At 35.3% G+C, this 18,458-nt stretch overlaps 2 protein-coding genes across 2 annotated transcripts; one reads left to right on the plus strand and one right to left on the minus strand.

The window, feature by feature from the left end:
* Positions 1–4,232: 4,232 nt before the first annotated feature.
* Positions 4,233–5,038, minus strand: LOC108470662 (cold and drought-regulated protein CORA-like). Its single transcript, XM_017772065.2, has 2 exons — positions 4,834–5,038; positions 4,233–4,722 (listed from the first exon to the last, which is right to left on the minus strand). The coding sequence occupies exons 1-2, from the start codon at positions 4,949–4,951 to the stop codon at positions 4,370–4,372; spliced, it is 471 nt and encodes a 156-aa protein (XP_017627554.1). The 5' UTR covers positions 4,952–5,038; the 3' UTR covers positions 4,233–4,369.
* An 11,908-nt stretch (positions 5,039–16,946) lies between these two features.
* On the plus strand, positions 16,947–17,558 carry LOC108475826 (uncharacterized). Its single transcript, XM_017777804.1, has one exon. It carries the CDS (start codon positions 16,947–16,949, stop codon positions 17,556–17,558), a length of 612 nt encoding a protein of 203 aa, XP_017633293.1.
* Positions 17,559–18,458: the final 900 nt, after the last annotated feature.

Here is an 18,458-nt window from a genome sequence, read left to right on the forward strand (position 1 = left end):
CACTTGATTTCTTGCTGAAATGCTGGCTGATTGTGAAGCTCAACAGTAAGATTTAGTTTCGAGCATACATTTACAGGTTAATATAGCTCACCAAAGTCGATCCAATGACAAGGGTACTGGTCATGAAAAATATGTTGGGCAGTCTGAACGTGGCTCTCGACCACCTTTTAGGGGCCATGGTTCTCGATAATTTCGAGGAAGAGGCCGAGGAAGGAGGTTTGCTTACAATAAGCTACAATGCCAGTTGTGTGGTTGGATTGGTCACGTTGTTCAGAAATGCTATTACAGGTTTGATGAGTCATTGAGGGGGTGTCTGATCAGCCCATGCAAGTCCATTGTCGTCAGTTCCAAGATGTGTTGAGTTCATTCTGTCGAGATTCTCCTTGTTGTTCTCACCGCAATCTTGGCTTGCAAGTTAACACTGCTTCCACGAATGAACAGGAGTTGAACAAGAAGGTTTGGTACCCTGATTCTGGGGCTTCCAATCATGTTACAAGTGACCTGAATAATTTGCATGAGGCAACACCGTATACAGGTAATAACAGGCTATTCATGAGAAATGGTGCCTCTATGCCAGTAGCCCACATTGGCTCTTCTTCTTTTGCAAGTTCCACCAAGGTTCTCCATCTGAAACGTGTGTTGCATGTTCCACAAATCTACAAAAATCTCTTATATGTTGCCCAATTTGCTAATGATAATCAAGTCTATTTTGAATTTCATCCTTTTCATTGCTTTGTGAAGGATATCAAGACAGGAACCATCTTGCTGGTGGGCCGCATACATAATGGCTTGTATCAGTTCAATTTGTCAGACTCTCAATGTCCCCGTGCTGCTGCATCAACCTTTTCTGCTATTGCTCACACCACTTCACTGGAGTTACCTAGCTCTTCTAGTTTGGTTTTTGACCTATGGCACAAACGCCTTGGTCATCCTTGTAATAAGACTGCTATGACAATTCTTCAATAGTGTAATATTGTTTCAAAGCAATGTAAGATGACTTCAGTTTGTTCAGCCTGTCAGCTTAGTAAATCTCATAAGCTTTTATTTTTTCCCTCAACAACGGTGTACACTGCTCCTTTTGAACTACTTATAGCTGATATATGGGTCCTGCTCCTATGGCCTCTGAAGGGCATTTTTATTATATTTCTTTTGTTGATGCCTATTCCAGGTACACATGGTTAAATCTTGTCAAACATAAGTCTGAGGCTTTGACTAAATTTTCCAATTTACAGAAATTGGTGGAGGTTCAAATTGGTTACAAGATTAAAGCTCTCCAAACAAATTGGGAAGGAGAGTTTCGCTCTTTTCCAAAGTTTCTTTCTCAGCTTGGTATTCATCATCATTTATCTTGTCCCTATACATCTGAACAAAATGGTCTAGTGGAAAGGAAACATTGACATTTGGTAGATACTGGTTTGACCTTACTGGCTCAAGCTAATATGCCCATGCATTTTTGGGCTCATGCGTTCATCAATGCTGCCTACCTTGTCAATAGACTTCCAACTGCTGTTCTTGCTGGTCGATCACCCTATGAGGTGTTGCACAAGGTTGTACCTAGCTATGAGCATCTCAAGGTATTTGGCTATAGGTGTTATCCCTATCTCCGGCCTTTTAACACTCATAAACTTCAGTTTCAGTCTAGACCATGTGTGTTTCTTGGATAGAGTCATGTTCACAAAGGATATAAGTGTCTTGATGATAACATGCGGGTGTTCCTTTTAAGGCATGTGGTGGTTGATGAGGCATGCTTCCCTTTTGCAAGCCCTACTCATTCAATCGAAGGTTCACCTAGTTTTCAACACCAGTAGTCTTCAGTTCCTGTTGTAATACCCTCTGGGAATCAACATGTTGGGTCTAGGCCAGCTTCTGTTTCTTCAGCTCAGTCTGTTCTAGCTGTTGTGTCACCGACTACTCTTTCATCTTCTGGTCAGCTTCCTGAAGAGTCCACCAATCTCCATATGAGGTCTGATGTTCGTGCTTCATTAGAGGTTGTTTCTTCAAGTGATGCTGCTGCCTCGAACTCCCCTACCAATTCTCAAGAATCCTTGGCTCATTATTCTCTTGTTAATGTTCATCCTATGTTAATTAGGTCTAATAATGAAATTTTTAAACCCAAAGTTTTCTCTGCTGAGCTCAGTGAAGTCGAGCCTGCTATGATTGAAGAGGCCTTGGCCAGTAAAGAATGGATACTCGCAGCTCAGCAGGAGTATGACGCTCTTCTGAAAAATGAAACCTGTGATTTGGTTCCTTTACCTGCACACCGAAGAGTTGTGGGGTGCAAGTGGTTTTTAAGATCAAAAGGCATTCGATGGCACTATTCCTTGCTACAAGGGACGCTTGGTGGTTAAAGGGTATCTACAAGAGGCTGGCATTGATTTTCAGGACACCTTTAGTCATGTTGTGAAGCTCACAACCATTTGGGTTGTCTTGGCTTTGGCTGTTCAATTCGAATGGCAACTCAGACAGGTGGACATCAACAACGCTTTTCTCAATGGTGATCTATCCGAAGACATTTATATACTTCAACCACCTAGATTCTAGCAGAACCATGGTGATAAACCATTGGTTTGAAAATTAAAGAAGGCTTTGTACAGTCTTAAATAAGCTCCTAGGGCCTAGTTTTCTAAGCTTCGCGATTTCCTGCTCTCTTCACAGTTTTCTTTAGCTAAGTTAGATGGCTCTCTATTTATTAAGAAGATTGGGAATGTTCTTTTGTACGTCTTATTTTATGTTGATGACATAATCGTGACTGGCACTCATCAGGCCAGCATTGATCAGTTTGTTACTGATTTGGATACTCATTTTTCTCTAAAGGATTTAGGGCCTCTAAACTATTTTCTTGGCATTGAGGTCTCTCCTACCTCCAATGGGTTGTTTCTCAGCCAGAGGAAGTATGTGCTCGATCTTCTTCGAAAGGCTAAAATGGATCAGGCAAATAGCTATCCTACATCCATGGTCACGTCTTCCATTTTATCCTAGCACACTGGTTGTGTTATTGAAAATGCCTCTGAATATCGTCGCATTGTGGGAGCTCTATAGTATGTGGTCATAACCATACCAGATATCACCTTTGCTGTCAATAAAGTCTGCCAGTTCATGCATCGCCCTCTTGATCAACATTTCAGAGCAGTCAAACATATTCTTCGATACCTACAAGGTACCTTGGATTATGGTATTCGTTTTACTACAACTGCTACCTTAGATATGGTTGGCTATTCCGATGCCAATTGGGGCACTGATGTTGATGATCGAAGGTCAACCTTAGGATTTTGTGTTTTTCTTGGAGGTAATCCTGTAGCCTGGGGGTCGAAAAAGCAAGTAGTTTCTCGCTCAACCGCAGAGGCTGAATATAGAGGGCTCGCTCATGCAGTCACTGAGGTGATATGGCTGGAGTCTCTCTTGTCTGAGCTGCATGTTTCACCTTCACAAAAGGCAATAGTATGGTACGATAACTCTGGAGCTGTTGCTGTTTCTGCCAATCCCGTCATGCACTGTAAGTTTAAACATGTTGAGTTAGACTTATACTTTGTTAGGGAAAAGGTTGCTGCTGGTATGCTAAGTGTGGGGCATGTTCCAGCATAGGAGCAAGTTGCAGATGTGTTTACAAAACCTCTGTCGCTGCCTTTGTTTACAAAATTCAGGTCGTGTCTTAAGGTGTTTGCGAAAAGCTGTCTGGATGCTGGAAGCATGTTGAGAAGTGAGAATCAGGATGATGGGAGCATATTAAGGAATGGGAGCAGTTATGGAAGTTAACAGTTAATAGTTAGAAGCTTAGCTGATTCCTGTTAGTTAGCTGTTAATAGTCAGTCAGTTGTTGAAGTCATTATAAATTGATCAAGTTTGGCACTCTAAAGGCTATGAATGAAAAACACTATTGTGATTCAGTTTTCAATCTTTCTTGACTTCTTCCATAGATTTCATTAAAGGGCAACACCAATGCAACAATGAACAAGGTACAGGGAGTGTCTTCTTTTGCTGCTGTTATCTTGGGCTTTTATCAGGGCAGTATCCGACCCTCCCCCTTATGGATCGGATGCATGTCAAGCAGAGATGTTAACTATCCGTGAAGTATTGTCATGGCTAAAGAATGAAAGTATGATAAGGTGCTTGTTATTTCGGCTTTGAAAAACCCAACGTAAATTTAACCATGTCCAGCACATAAAGAGAGAAGATAAGCTTTAAATTTAATTAGTTCCGTGGTGGTACGTTTCGAACATGACAGTAGCAACCAATTAGGGATAAAGTAAAAGCACAATTTTATTGCTTTATACTTCCACTTACATCACTATATTAAGGAAGCATTTTCATTTAGGACGTATGCCCATTTATTTATTATCATACATGCCATCTGTAAATGCAAAAGGCTACATTAGGCGTGAGTTTCAACTTCGACAGCCTCGCCAGCATAAGAGCAGCACCTTTGGCAGCCTCTTCCGTAATTTGAACGACAGCAGCCATAGGCGCAGCCTCCTTTATAACCTCCTCCATGTCCACCGCCACCATATCCTCCGTGGCCACCGCCACCATATCCTCCGTGGCCACCACCACCATACCCTCCGTGTCCACCACCATACCCTCCGTGTCCACCACCATACCCTCCGTGCCCACCTCCATACCCTCCGTGGCCACCTCCATACCCTCCTTTACCTCCGTGTCCTCTTCCATTATAAGCTGAGCGTTTATCTTCTAGCTCAGGCTGGGTTGTTTCGGTAGCCACCTCACCTGCAAAACCAGCACTATATTAGAATATAAATGTTCGACATGGTCATTTACGCTAACATGTAGAAGCTAAATAAATAATTAAGAAGCCATGCTAGTTAATTAGTTGCAGACCATTGTTGTTTTCAGTGGTAGTTTCAGCAAGATCTCGAGCTGCCACTTCCGAAGAAATGAGAAGAACAACAGCAGCTAGAAGAGCAAGGAGAAGGAAACTCTTGGAAATGGAACCCATATTTGATTTCTTTCTTTTTTATGAAACTGATCAAAGTATTTGAAGAACCAAGTATGCTTAAACCAAGGCATTCTCTATCACTATTTATAGGCCCCGACGGGACAATATCCAATGAGAAACAAGGAAATCTGATAAAAGATTGGGGTAATATAAATGTCGACCCCGCAATGTAGCTGGGTGCTGAAGAGTTTCAAACTTAATAACTCAGTTCCCATTGTCTGGATTCAACATGGATGTCAGAGTTTGGAAGTGGAATTTATTGGGGCACATATGATCAACAAATAGTCGAAGTTTTTACATGGAGGGTAAACAGAGGAAGGACTCTGCCTCACGGAAGTACATAAAGTTGCATGGATATTAGGGCACTTACGTGGAGAAGTTCCACAAACGGTGGTTGGGAGCAATAAATAATTTATGTCTGGCTGAACTCCTTATCCAAAGGAATTCATGGTGAACTTAATAGAATTAACTAGAGGATAAGAAACTCATATTTTATTTATATATATTTGTTAAAATTTGTGCACAAATTTTTCAATGTTTTAACATTAGAATAAATTTTAAATTAAAAAAAAACTATGATTAAAAGTTTATAATTCAAAAAATGAACAAATGTTGTCAATGTTCCAAAATTTGAATTATAAGTGTTTTTTTTAAATTACATTGAAAATTTATATTATGAGCACTATAAGGGTGTGTTTACCATTGAATTGAAAAACATTTTTCAACCCAAACTATGATTTCAAGCAAAACATTTTGGTAAACAAACAGCTTTTCAAATTATAGACCCATGTGAAGATAAGGTGAATTTTATGGCTAAAACAGTGGCCACAACTTGAGGCAATGTTTCATTGCTTTACTTGTCTATTTTCAACGTTGACAAATTTTTTTTTAAAAAGCATTGTACTATCTATTTTGGAGATATTTGGACGAGTTAGAGCCTAAACCATGAAGACCAATTGAGTTAAAATTGAAGATTTGAAGATTGATTACTTGCAAAACAAGTAAAGTCACTTTCTATAGTTGAAAACATTGAATTATAGCGAGACTCTTATGAAATTATTATCCTATGCTGATTTTTAGCTTTACTTTAAAGAAAAAAGATTATACTATGTCTCTTATGTAAGCAAAACTTAAGTGGTATATAAACTTAAGTTTTGTCTAAGTTAAAATGTAACTAAGAGACTAAGAGAGCACAAATTTCTTCAAGTTAGGAATATTTTATGTATGTATTTTTTGTAAGCAATCAAGAGAGTCTCTTGTATTGTAAAAACCAAGCTTTTGAGGCAGAAGCTTAATGAGAGAGTGATTTAGTCTTTGTACAATGGTGAGGTCGTTAAATTGGTAAGAGTTATATTGATGTTAAGACTTAAATAATTGGTTGATTGCGATAAAGATAGTGTATCATCGCTCTAGGCAAGGCCCTGAAGATGTAGATTGAAGTCGAACTATGTAAACAATCTCAATGTTCATCTTTACATTTTTGCACTTTTAATTTTGTGGTTGAAACTGTGACCATAATTCCAAGCACTATTTTAGCCACAGTTTATGTTTGTAAAACAAGTACTCACTCTTTTCTATAATTGGTATCAAAGCCTCTTACTCAACATAAATAGTGATTATCTTGGTTGATATGCTTGCTTGTAATGAAAGGATCTTTAGTCTCATGCCGATCTATGATCGTGGAACAAATTATGAGTATTGGAAAGCTAAGATAAAAACATTCATTAAGTCAACGGATGAACGAGCGTGGAGAGTTGTTTTAACTGGATGGACACATCCCTTCACTAAAATAGAAGAAGTAAAAGCTCCCTAGGTCAAGTTGTTTTAACCAAATTCTATGAGAAAGAGGCATATGATGAATTGTTGAAATCCTACAATCTCATGTTGGAAAAATGGAATCTTCTATGTGATGTTAATTCAAAACTTCCCTATGAGAATGATTTTCTAAAGAATGAAGTCTTCATATTGGCCAGTCAATTAGATGAAAAAATGATGGAGCTTGATTTGCAATAAAAAAAAAGGTTAGAAAAACTTGAGGAAGAATTAAAAGATGCAAGACAAACTCTTGAAAAGTTCAGTTGCAACACTAGCAAATTGAATGTAATGATAGAAACTCGAAAAAGAGATCTAATAAGAGGAGGCCTAGGCTTCTTATATAAAGGAAAATTTGTTGTAGGAACTCCTAGAGTGTTTGTCAAAGATAACCCATTGCCCTCGAAGCCTTGTGAGGTGGTTGGACCAAAGCCGCCGTCGTCGCCCTTGGTTAGGGTTCTTTTAACTGTCGTTCTCTTTGTTAGAGGACCTAAAAGCGCCGTTTCAATGTTCTATCATTGTCGCCCTTGGTTAGGGTTATTCTTGTAGAAGTTGTCATTTTCCTTGGTCTGTGGTCAACATGAAAAAAGGCTTATTCCACCATCAAGTATGGTAGCCAACTGTTTAGGGGAAAAACCCTAATAGAAACCCTTTAAAAAAATTACTTACAATTTTAAATAACCCTTAAACCCTTACAACTGAAACTTAAAAACATTAACTGAAAATTACTCAATAGGGAAAAAGCTGAAGCTCAATATTCCTTGACCTAAAAGTGGATTTTGACAATATTCTTAAGCAAATTTCAAACAATGGGTACTGGTAAGCACTTAGAATATATAATTATAATTTATTATACATGGAAAGCATATGTTTTGGGTTATATATTGAATAGTGGTCTGTCATTACATAGTTTACTTTATCTAGAATAATAGGTGTGGACTAGCTTGTATGGTGGAGTGAAATTGATTTTTCTTTATTTGTTCTATGTTAACATGTGGATGTAGTGCAATTGTTTTGGTGTTCAAAGCATGAGCTGGTGAAATTTGTAAAAGAAGAGTACCTCATATGGAGCAAAAGTGAAAATATTTTTTATTTATTAAATTGGAAATAATGTCAGCTTTGTTTGTTTTCTCTTATGTGTCATATTGTGTAAAGTTTTCTATATTTGACTTGTTGGTTGTAATTAATTTTTTTTAAAAAAAAAAGTATTTGTGTATGATATGTATGTAGACATAGCTATGAAAATATGATGCTTCAAATATATGAAAAAAAACTTAAAAAGAATCAAGCATATCACGTTGAGCTCGATTCTGATTAGTTTTTTTAATGGTCTATGACCCAAAATATTTTAGTTTGTTTAGGCTTAAAATAAGCAATTATTTCGTTGTCTTCTTCACTCAACTTGAAAATCCTCTTTAAATTTTAGTTATTTTATGTATATTTCAAAAGAAATTTTGATAGAATTTAGAAGATCGATTATTGTTATCTTAGTACTTATTTTAGTTAATAAAATGAAACATTGGCGAGGAAAAAGTAAGCATAACATAAAAATGGAAAATGGAAATTCATATTATTCCATTGAACCAATAATGATACCTAAAATAAGTTATAATCTATCCTTTTTTTAATTTAATTTTTAAAAGAAAAAGAAATTCTGAAATAACATTAGAAGATGATTATTTAAAAATATTTTAATTTGCAATTTAATATAAACAATTCACATGATTGAGAAATAGTAAAGAAATACTAAAGAGGTTAGTTTGTTGATCATAATGCCACCTCATGCTGATGAGTATTGATTTAAAATTTAATTTTCTTTAGTTAATATGCAAAGTTAAGAATTATTCTAATTATTGTTATTATGTTTTTTTTTATTAAGTGAAGATCCGTATTTTCCAGACAAAGTTAAAATATGCTTTCATCATGATGGATCATTCAAGGGGAACCCACCTTCAGAATATGTTAATTGGATAATGGAAGTGGTTAAGCATAATGACTTTGATGAGTTGTGCTATTGGACTTTGTTAGCAATGGTGCACGAGTTGAAACATAGGATAAATGATGTGAAGCGACTATATTATTTGGAGCTTGGTAAAACATTGGACAATGGTTTGAGATTAATTTTTGATGAAACAAATGTCTTAGAGGTGGCGAAGCATGCGAGGGCGCTCGATGCAATAGATGTGTACATTGATCATGTCGATGACAAAGATTGCCCTTCTTTGAACATACCCTTACGAAAGAGTTTCTTTGAGATGATCATTGATTCGTTCAATGAAGAAGTAAATTTTCTTGAAGATGTGATTAATTGGACTAGTGATGAAGAGGATGAAAAGTTATTTGCTACACATAAGAATGTTCAAGAATTCAACAAGTATATAAAAATGACAACTCAAGGGTTAGGAGATGGTGGTGGAGACTTGAATCCTAAGCCTACAAAGGAAAAGTCATCCAGAACACAAAATATGAATGATCCGCCATCTGCAGGTGATGCAGGTCCATCTACATGCAATATGACGGACGTACCAATGACTATATGGAGTTTGATGATCCGGGTGGTTATAAGACAACATCAGATGATTTTGATGTTGATGATTGTTGAGTGATGCCGCCATGTGAGTTGTATTAAAGTCTAGAACTCGAAATTACCAATTCCTATGTTGGGCAAATATTTCGAGATGGTGTTCATTTCAATACAACGGTAAATGATTACTTATTAATGAAGAAATTCTGTAATAGGCTTAAAAAGAATGAACCCGTTCAAGTGAGAGTTAAATGCACAAGTGCCAATTGTAGTTGGGAGATACTTCATCTAAACATGGGAATGAAAACTTATTTAGAGTTCAAACTTTTTACTCCGAGCATTCCTACTTGCCCACAACATAAAATAAAAGATTTCATACTTTGATTACTAGAAAGAAGTTCAGGGATGAAATTACTAGAATTCCTTATATGAAGGCCACACTTGTAAGGGCTTTAGTAAGGTAGAAATTGGGAGTTACAGTTAATATTTAGAATGCTGGGAGAGCTAAACTTCTAGTCATGAAGAAAATTCAAGAGAGATATGTGGAGGAGTTTAGTCGGTTGAGAGATTATTGTGCTGAGCTATGTGAAACAAATTCTGCTAGCATAATTAAACTCAAATTGAAGAGGAACTATGATGATTCACCCTATTTTTATTGCATATGCATATGTTTCAAAGCATTGAAAGATTATTTTAAGGAAGGATGCGGACCTGTAACTAGGTTAGATGGTTGTGGGATCAAATGAAGAACTAAAGGGTAGTTGTTATCTGCAGGCGGAAGAGGCAGGAACAACCAAATGTTTCCAATCGCTTGGTTTGTCATAAAGGGTCAAGAAAACATCGACCATTGGACTTGGTTGTTAGGGTTGTTGAAGAATAACCTCAAAATTGATGATGAGATTGGGTAGACAATGATGAGTGATATGCAAAAGGTATGATTTTATTTCTCTCTTTTATGTTATGGTCTATTATAATTATATAACATTTATTTATTATAACACATTATGTTTATTTGTTTTTACAAGGTCTTCATGTTGCTAATGACCTTCTTTCATATGTTGAGCAAAGGATGTGTGTTCAATAGATTTATACTAAATGGGGAAAGACATTCAAAATTGCATAATTGAACATATTGTTTTGGATATGTGCGAAATCTCCAACCTAGCAACAATATTTGAAGTACATGGAAGTCCTTAAGGCAAAAAATTTAGAGGGTTATCAACAATTGAAGGATAATTGGAATGCAATTTATTGGTCTCAAGCTTTTTTCTCACATATAAGCAAATATGATATCATAGACAACATGTGTGAGACTATAACAGCCCATTTTCAATGAAACCAGAATAGTGATTTCGGGACCAAAAATCTGAAGTCAAAAAATTTATTTTAATATTATTTTTTGATCTACAACATGATAGTATTATAGTATTAAAATATCGTTAAGAAGTTTTACTGTTTGTATGCTCAATTTGATGAAAAGGACTAAATCGCATAAAGTGAAAAAGTTATGTTCCATTAACTAAAGGTGTTAAATAGCTATAAAAATTTAAAGTGGAGGTCCTTATATGGTAATTAGACCATTAAAGGTGATAGTGGATGTGCATGGCTTGGCAATTATGAGAATTTTAAAGTTAGGTAAGGTTAAAATGGTAATTAGGTAATAAATGAATAAAAAAAATAAAACAAAAGGATCATCTTTTTCATTCAAACACCAACTGAAATTTACAGCAAAGAAACACCATTTTCGGAGCTTCAATGCATTTTTGTCTCGTTTTTACTGATTTTTATGTTTCCAGGATCGTTATAGCTTAACCTAGCTAGTGCGGGGACTAATTTGCAAAATGATTTTAGGTTTTTGAAGTTTAATGGAAGAAAATGAATCTTTGTTGTTAGTTAAACAACTTTTGTTAAGTGAATTTTAATGAAATTGTCAATTAGGGGTTAATTTGAAAAATGTGAAAATTGTGTGTTAAATGTGTGAAATTGTGAAATGCATGGGCTTCTATGAGCATATAGGATATTTGGCTAGGCTTAGGTGTGGTGAAATTGCATGAATTTCATTTTTACGAGCCTAAAGACTAAATTGTAAAGAAGTGAAAAGTGTAGGGGTAAAATAGTAATTTTTCCAAAACATGAATTTTGGATTGAATAGAATAGAATAAAGATTAAAGTAGTTAAATTTGATTATACAGATCAAGAAAAGCAACGTACAGAATTAGATCGAGGAAAAGATAAAGTATTGGATTGAACGATCGTTTTCTGTCGTACGTGTTCGAGGTAAGTTCGTGTAATTAAATTGCGCATTTGTATGATTTAATTGAATATATGTATATGAATGGTTTAATTATTTTGTATAATTATCAAGCATATAACCGACGACGTACGAAGAATACTGAGCCCCGTTTGAACCTTAGGAATTCGTAGGATACAAATAACATGTCATTAGGGTTACCGATTCCACCTCTTATGAGCTTATCGATACTCAGCTCATATGAGCTTACCGTTATTCAGCTCGAAGGAGCTTACCATTTATCACTCGTATAAGCATACATGTGCAGGAATTGACGGATTACAGTTCAGTACACCTCGTGTAACAACCAAATTTTTTAGTGGTATTGGAAAACAGTGATTCGAGATTACAAAATCCAATGAGTAAGTTTAGAAATTTTAATAAATAATAATTATGGGCCAAGCGCGGATTTAAAAGAATTTTTGAATTAGTGAATTTTGTTATTTTAAAAGAATTAATTAGGTAAATTGGGTTGAAAACGAGGTATCGAGACCTAAAATTCATAAACCGAGCCATAAATGTTTTTAGAAATATTTATGGAGTGTTAGTAAGTCAGTATTAAAGTTTCGTCAAGGAATTTTAAGGTTTCGGTAATCAATTGGGTAAAAAGGATTAAATTGAATTAAGTACAAAATTATGAAATGTGATTAAATAGCTCTAGTGCTTGCCATTATTAATGGATCCTGCACATCAGAAATATTGAAACTCAGAATTATGATGTCAATCTTGTTGTGATTAATATAAGATTCTGGAGTTAAGACTTTGTAGCTAAAAGGCAGTGCCTGTTAAAATGCCCGTGTGGATTAAGGGCTTGTGTTGGCATAGCATACCTTTGGGCTGGACGGCATGTGTGTGCAGGAAAAATAAAAATCAAGTGTGAACAAGGGGCAAAATTGGAAATTTTGCAAATTAAGCATATAAAACAAGACAAAATTGAAAAATCTAGAGATATCATCATTCTTCTTCAGCAAAAACGCCATGGGAGGTCTGAAAGTTGATTTTTTTTCATACTTTGACATATTTGAGTTCAATTCTTGCCCTTTTCTTTGAGATTTTTATGTTTTTGTGACTTTTACAATTAGGTCCAAGTGTTTAATTCATTAGTTTTTGATTTTATGGACAAAATTGAAAGCTACCATTGATAAGTGTTGGTTGTTTATGATGAAATAAAATAGATTTGAAGCTTTTACTTTGTTGTTTGATGATTTTATCAAGTAATTTCAATAGAAATTGATTTTAGAACTTACTTGTGAAAAAGTTATGAATTAAGGTTTAGTGTTGAAATTCTGATTTTTAAAGGTTGTGTAATAGTTTAGAATGATGGAATAAAATGTTAATTGAGAAAAATTAGCTTAAGTGATGCGCTAATTGAGCAAGGACTGAATTGTATGACCAGTGAAATTTAGAGGAAAAATGGTAATAAACATCTTGAACTAAAACAGTTTTGGATAGCAGCAGTAGGTTAACTTTGAAAAATCACCATAAATTGTAGAAAATGAATCAGAGGATGAAAAAAAATTGAATTAAAGCTTATTGAGTCTAGTTTCTTATAGAAGAAACAGTGTAAGCAATTGAACTGTAAGTTATGAGATATAATAAATTTTGTGAGACAAGGTCAGAATGAATTCAGGTTCTCCTGTTCTGGCTTTGGAAAATCACAAAAATTTGGAGAAAAATAATTAGAGGCTCAAAATTATATTTTTAGAATCCTTAATGAGTCTATTTTCAAGATAAATCAACGAAAACAGTATCTGAGTTCTGTATTTGAGATAATTAATTTTAAGTGAAGAGAGGTTAGAACTATTGGATAGTGAAATAGGGGAAACTTTAATGAATAAACTGTACTAATTGGCTAAACAAAAAATTCTAAAAATTTTATGGTGGAAAGATATGTGAGCCAAGTTTCAGGGAAAATTTACGGATCTTAATTTGGATCTCTGTAGCTCAAATTAAAAATAATTTAGTGACTATGACATGAATGGACAGCTTTAAATAAATTTACAAGTAAATAGTGAGATCATAGATAATGTTACTTATAAGAATGCTATATACATTTAGGATGTGGAATGGAGAGGAGGAGGAGGAAAATAAATATATGAATTTTCAGTTAGTAAGGGTTTTGTTGGGTTTTTCACACAGGAAGAAAAACATAACTAAGTTATCCGGATAAAATATGAAGCTCTTGTTAAAGCTCGAGCAATAAAGTATTTATTCCGGATGAAATATGAAGCTCTTGTTGAAGTTAGAGCAACAAGGTAATAATTCCGGATAAGTATGAAGTAAGTTTGAGATTCAAAGACTTAGGAGTTGTAACCAAACGAACAGAATACATACTGTTGTTGGTTGCCACCCTTGATAGGTTAACATTTAAAATGGATAATTTGTATGTTTTAGACTCAGAGACTAAATTGAATAAAAAAAAATTATAGGGGCAATTTTTAAAAATTTCAAAAATGACAAAAGGAAGGAAATGAATTGTTTTATTATTTAAATTATAAAATTGAATAAAATTATTAATTTAGATCAAGATCGGTGAAAATATGTTTTAAGGAATAAATTAAAATTGTTGAAATTGTGGAAAATTTTGTTATTTTATAGAATTTATGGGTTTTATCAATATATATATAAGAATAATTAGGTTCGAAACAAGGATTTAATTACAAGAACTTTATTTTTCTTTGTCTAAGGATGAAATCGTCATTAATCAAAAGTTTAGGGGTAAAATGGTAATTTTGCCTAGAGATTAATTGAATGTATTAGAATATGAAATAAATAAAAATGATGATCAAATTTATTTATAAAGATCCGGGTGGCTCAAATATGAGACTTGAACGTGAAAAAGAAAAAGTTTTCGGATTAGTAAAACTATAAATACGAATAAGCAATGAAGTAAGTTCGTGCAACTTGAATTGAGTTATTGAATGTTTAAATTATAAATTTATGTGACATGAATGTTTAAATGTATGTTTTGGGCTTTAAGGGCCCAATAGAGGGACATTATGATTATTTTCAGAATATGAATAATAAATTATTCAGAATTATCTGAAAATGCTCAGTAAACTCTGGTAATGCCTCCTACCCTATTCTGGCAACGGATACGGGTAGAAGGTGTTACACCTCTTGTGTACTACTCGCATATCTAACGATATTCTAAGTAGTTCAACAGGCATAGTATTATTACGAGATTATACAAGTTCAATACGAACTAGTACAAGTATTTACATGGAAATAGTTTATATATGATATATGGATACACGTTATAGATGTTACATGTACATGGAATTTAATAATTGTTAAATTCATACATGATTCTCAATTTTTAGATGAATACATGGCTAACTTGGTTAATGATTATGTGATAGGCTTTGGCCAAATTAAATTGTGTTATGCTTTGAGTTACTTACCTAAATTTATGGTTAAACTGTAAGTTTAATTATGTGTTATACGAACTTACTAAGCTTAATTGCTTACTCTGTTTCTTTTTCAGTGTTTTATAATGTTTCAGAAGCTCGTTCAGATTGGAAGTTGTCAGAGATCTCATCACACTATCAAACTTTATTTTGGTACTTATGACTTTATATTTTTGATTAAATGGCATGTGTAGGTCTTATTGGCTAATGCTAGTGTTTTGTCATGTATTTAGCCATTTGATATGGCTTAAGTTTGATATATTTTGTTATGTAAATTTATAAATAGTCTTATTGTATGTGATGTATGGTTTCCATGTGAATGTCTTGATTGTGAATTGGTATTTTGGGTACCAAATGGTTGAGATTGATAAATGGCATACATGTTAAGTTTTAGGTACAATGATGCATGTAAGTGTTTGACCATTTATGTATGTTTGAGATACATAGTTTGCATGAACATAAGTGGTCAATTGAGGTGCTTATGGACATCATGTTGTACGTGTGGATATTACATGTTATAAGCTTGACATTGGTTGGTTTTGAATGTCTAATTAAGACATGGTTGTATGTAAATTGTTGAACTTAGATTGGCACCAATTTGGGTGAGACATATGACTTTGAAAATGACCTATTTTTGTCCACACGGGCAGAGACACGGGAGTGTGTCTCAGCCGTGTGTGGCATAAGACCAAGTGACACGACCGTGTGTACCTTGTAACTTCTTGAGAAAACAAGTCAATAGCTTCACAAGGCCTAGCACACGGGCGTGTGGCTTGGCCGCGTGGCACAAGTCAGTAGACCTTTCAGTTTTCACACGGCCTGGAACACAGGTGTGTGAGGCCATTTCGAATGGTACACAGCCTAAGACACGGTCGTGTAGTTTGGTCGTGTGACCCAGGTCATTATGCTCAGTAGTTTGGACACGGGCTAGGACACGGGCAAGGGCACGGGTGTGTGGCCCCATTTCGAATGTCTACACGGCCTGACCACATGGGCGTGTGTCCCTTATACATTTGAAAATTGCACATGTTTTCTGAAAAATTTCTTGAGTACTTAGTTTAGTCCTGAACTATTTTTAATGTCTATTTGGGCCTCAAGTGCTCGTATTAGGAACTATATGAATGAATTTGAATGGTTTTTGATTCAAATGAGAAATAAGTATGAAATATATGATTCTTTGATCTATAAGTCCGGTAATGCTCCATAACATTGATCTGGGGTTGGATACGGGTTAGGGGTGTTACATTTATTGGTATCAGAGCTACAGTTTAGTCGATTCTCAGACTAATGTAGCGTATGTGAGTCTAGCTATACATGTCGTTTTATAACTTGTGATAGTGGAATGTCTACTGATAGTTTAAATCATGTTTTCATTTAGTAATAGATTCCAACCGAGTAGACTCCGATGATGTAGAAGGTAACGCACCAACCTCCGTTCGTGGAGCTGCTTCGTGTAGGTCGAGACCCGTATTTGAGGGTTGTAGAGGAGAGGGTAAGGAAGCCTTCTTCCTAATGATAAACGAATGGTTCACTGAGTTTGTTCGAACTAATTCAGTTGCTCAGTAACCTTCACCCCAGCCTTTTCCCCAACCGATCCCTGTAGCTCCTTAAGTTCTAGAACCTGTATGCATGAGCAAACTTCCTGTTGATAAAATTCAAAAATATGGAGCCGAAGAGTTTAGGGCTATAGTTGATGATGACCTTGAGAGAGCCGAGTTTTGGCTAGAGAATACGATAAGGGTTTTCGATAAATTATCCTGTTCATCAATCGAATGTGTTAAATGTGCTGTGTCTCTTCTGAAAGATACCGCATACCAGTGGTGGAGTATGTTAATCTCTGTAGTACCAAGAGAACAAGTTACATAAGAATTCTTTCAACCAGAATTCAGAAAGAAGTATATAAGTCAACTATTCCTCGATTAAAAGCATAAAGAATTTGTAGAGCTGAAACAGGTTCATATGACCATATCTGAATATGAAAGAAAGTTTGTCAAATTAAGCAAGTATGCCCAAGAGTGCATTCCAACCAAAGTGGTTATGTGTAAACGTTTTGAAAACGGGTTGAATAAAGACATTAAGCTTTTAGTTAGAGTAATTGAACTGAAAGAATTTGTTATGTTTGTTGACAGAGCACATAAAGCCGAGGAGCTTAGTAAAGAAAAGAGAAAAGCTGAATTTGAATTTAGAGATTCGAGAAAGAAATTTACGGGAAAGTCTCATCAGTTAGCATTGAAGAAATCTAAAGAACATCACTACCATCTTACTATTTCTGTAGGGCATCCTAATAGAGATAGAGATGCGAGACACTCCAGTCCTAAACCCCAAGCTACATCTATAGCGAGTGTGGGTAGTGTTAGAAATGCTAGACTTGAGTGCAAACACTACAATAGGCCACATTATGGCGAGTGTCGAGTGAAAAGCGGAGTATGTTTTAGATGTGGCTCCTTCGGCCACTACCTTAGAGATTGCCCAGAGAAGCCTGAGAAAAAGAAAGCTCAAACTGCAAGGCTGAGCAATACAGCTGCTAGAGAGAGACCACCTCGAAATACTGGAAATATGAGTGGTAGTTAAGGTGCAACGAGAGATTCTACTGTGTGATCTGAGGCACGGACGCTAGTTAGAGCTTACACTATTAGCGCTCGCGAAGATGCATTGGTGCCAGATATTATCATCGGTACTTTTTCTTTTTATAACACTGATATAACTGCTTTGATTGATCTCAGATCAACCCATTCTTATGTATGTACGAATTTAATGTCTAGTAAGAGTTTACCTATAGAGTCCACTAAATTCGTGGTTAAGGTATCGAATCCCTTAGATTAGTATGTCCTAATTGATAAAGTTTGCAAGAATTGTCCTTTGATGACTCGGGGTTACAGTTTTTCGACCGACTTGATGCTTTTATCGTTTGATGAATTTGATGTGATTTTGGGTATGGGTTGGCTGACTCTGCATGATGCGGATGTAAATTGTAGATAAAAGCTTATTGTATTGAAATGTTAAAATGGTGAGACTCTTCGTATTAAATCTGATAATTCCAGTAGGTTGTCTATTGTGATATCGACTATGTTAGCACAAAAGTATGTGAGAAAAGGTTGCGATGCTTACCTTGCATATGTACTAGATACTAAAGTTTCTGAATCGAAGATTGAATCAGTGCCAGTAGTTTGTGAATATCCAGATATGTTTCCAGAAGAGTTACCCGAGTTGCCACCAATCGGATAGGTTGAGTTTGCTATTGAGTTAGTACCAGAAACATCACCGATATCAATAGCTTCATAGAAAATGACTCCTATAGAGTTGAAAGAGTTGAAAGCTCAGTTACAAGAGTTAACAGATAGTGGTTTTGGACGACCTAGTTTCTAGCCCTAAGGTGCACCAATTTTGTTTGTAAAGAAGAAAGATAGATAAATGAGATTGTGTATCGATTATCAACAACTTAACAAGGTTACGATTAGGAATAAGTATCCA

This window comes from Gossypium arboreum, chromosome 7, assembly GCF_025698485.1.
Source record: "Gossypium arboreum isolate Shixiya-1 chromosome 7, ASM2569848v2, whole genome shotgun sequence".
In the NCBI taxonomy this organism is placed as follows: domain Eukaryota; kingdom Viridiplantae; phylum Streptophyta; class Magnoliopsida; order Malvales; family Malvaceae; genus Gossypium; species Gossypium arboreum.